The following is a 1,118-nucleotide window of genomic DNA, read 5'->3' as shown; positions in this document are numbered from 1 at the left end:
AGGGGGGGCTGGAAGGGGCTCCTGAGCGGGTTGGGGGGCTCCCGAGAGGCTGAAGGGGGGCTGGGAAGGGTTCCTGAGGCGTAGGGGATACTGAGGGCTGCAGGAGGCCCTTGAGGGATGGGGAGCGCTGAGTGGCCCAGCGGGCTTCCTGAGAGCCTGGGCTGGTTCTGGTGGGTGTCAGTCGCCGGGACTCCCCCTTCCCACCAGCTGATCCCCTCCTCTTCCCCAGGCCATGAGCGGCGCCGGGGGCTCGGAGCGGCTGGAGGAGCAGCCGGAGGAGCGGCAGCGCGTTGTCCCCCCGGCAAGTCCCCGCCCGTGCGTGTCCGGCCGGAGCCCCCGCCAGCCGACACCCGCGGGGGCCCCCCACGCAGGGGTCCCAGCCCCCCACTTCCCCTCATTGCTCCATTTCTATCGTTGCAACCATAAAAAAACCATCTTGGGACCCGAAGGGGTCTGAGCCAGCTTCCTGCGGGGCACAGGGTCTGTTCCCTGGGGGAAACCCTTGGGATTCGGGGTCGGTTGGTGTTCGGGGTTTGCCGCGGGGAGTGACACTGTGTTGTCTCTGTCCCCCTCAGGTTCTAGCTCTGGGGCAGGAAGGTGTCCTGCAGGAGCTGGTGCTCGGAGCGGGGCAGCCCCCAGACCCTGGTGAGCTTTTCCTGCTTCCCTTGGATCAATCGCGGTGTTTCCTAGTGGGAAAGTCACCTGAGGGGCTGGGAAGGACCCCAGGGATCAAGTAGCGGGGCGGTCTCAGCCAAATCCATCTGGTCCCAGATTGTTCCCCCAATTCATCCAAGATAAACCTTGCAGTGCCTTGGGTGACTCTGGCTGGGATTTTCCTTGGAAAAGAGGAAATACAGCCCCAGGGTGTAATGAGGGTGTTGTGGAAGGGAGGAAACCTCCCACTCCATGTCTCCCACCCCGATCTGACTCCTGCACCCCTTCCCTTGGACAGGGATCAGCGAGGAGCAGCGCCGGGCCCGGGAGGAATGGGAGGCTCTGGAAGAGATCCAGTCAGGTACTGGGACTAACAGGGGCTGGCAGCTGGAAAGGTCCAGGAAGGGGGAAAGGACCTGCATCCTGGAGGGCAGGAGGGGTGGGGGAGAAGCTGGGGGCGTTAT

General features: G+C 64.3%; 1 protein-coding gene across 1 annotated transcript in view; it reads left to right on the top strand.

Moving 5' to 3' along the window:
• The first annotated feature begins 12 nt into the window (after nucleotides 1–12).
• Nucleotides 13–1,118, top strand: part of ELMOD3 (ELMO domain containing 3) — a 5,419-nt gene continuing 4,313 nt past the window's right edge. The window contains exons 1-3 of the mRNA XM_017738662.1: nucleotides 13–301; nucleotides 576–645; nucleotides 953–1,093. Coding sequence (XP_017594151.1) covers nucleotides 233–301; nucleotides 576–645; nucleotides 953–1,093 — 280 coding nt within the window. The 5' untranslated portion in view covers nucleotides 13–232. The remainder of the gene's footprint in view (nucleotides 302–575; nucleotides 646–952; nucleotides 1,094–1,118) is intronic.

The sequence above is a fragment of the Corvus brachyrhynchos genome, unplaced genomic scaffold (assembly GCF_000691975.1).
Source record: "Corvus brachyrhynchos isolate BGI_N302 unplaced genomic scaffold, ASM69197v1 scaffold141, whole genome shotgun sequence".
Classification (NCBI taxonomy): domain Eukaryota; kingdom Metazoa; phylum Chordata; class Aves; order Passeriformes; family Corvidae; genus Corvus; species Corvus brachyrhynchos.
The sequence above is the reverse complement of the archived record's forward strand: the minus strand, read 5'-3'. Positions and strand labels throughout refer to the sequence as shown.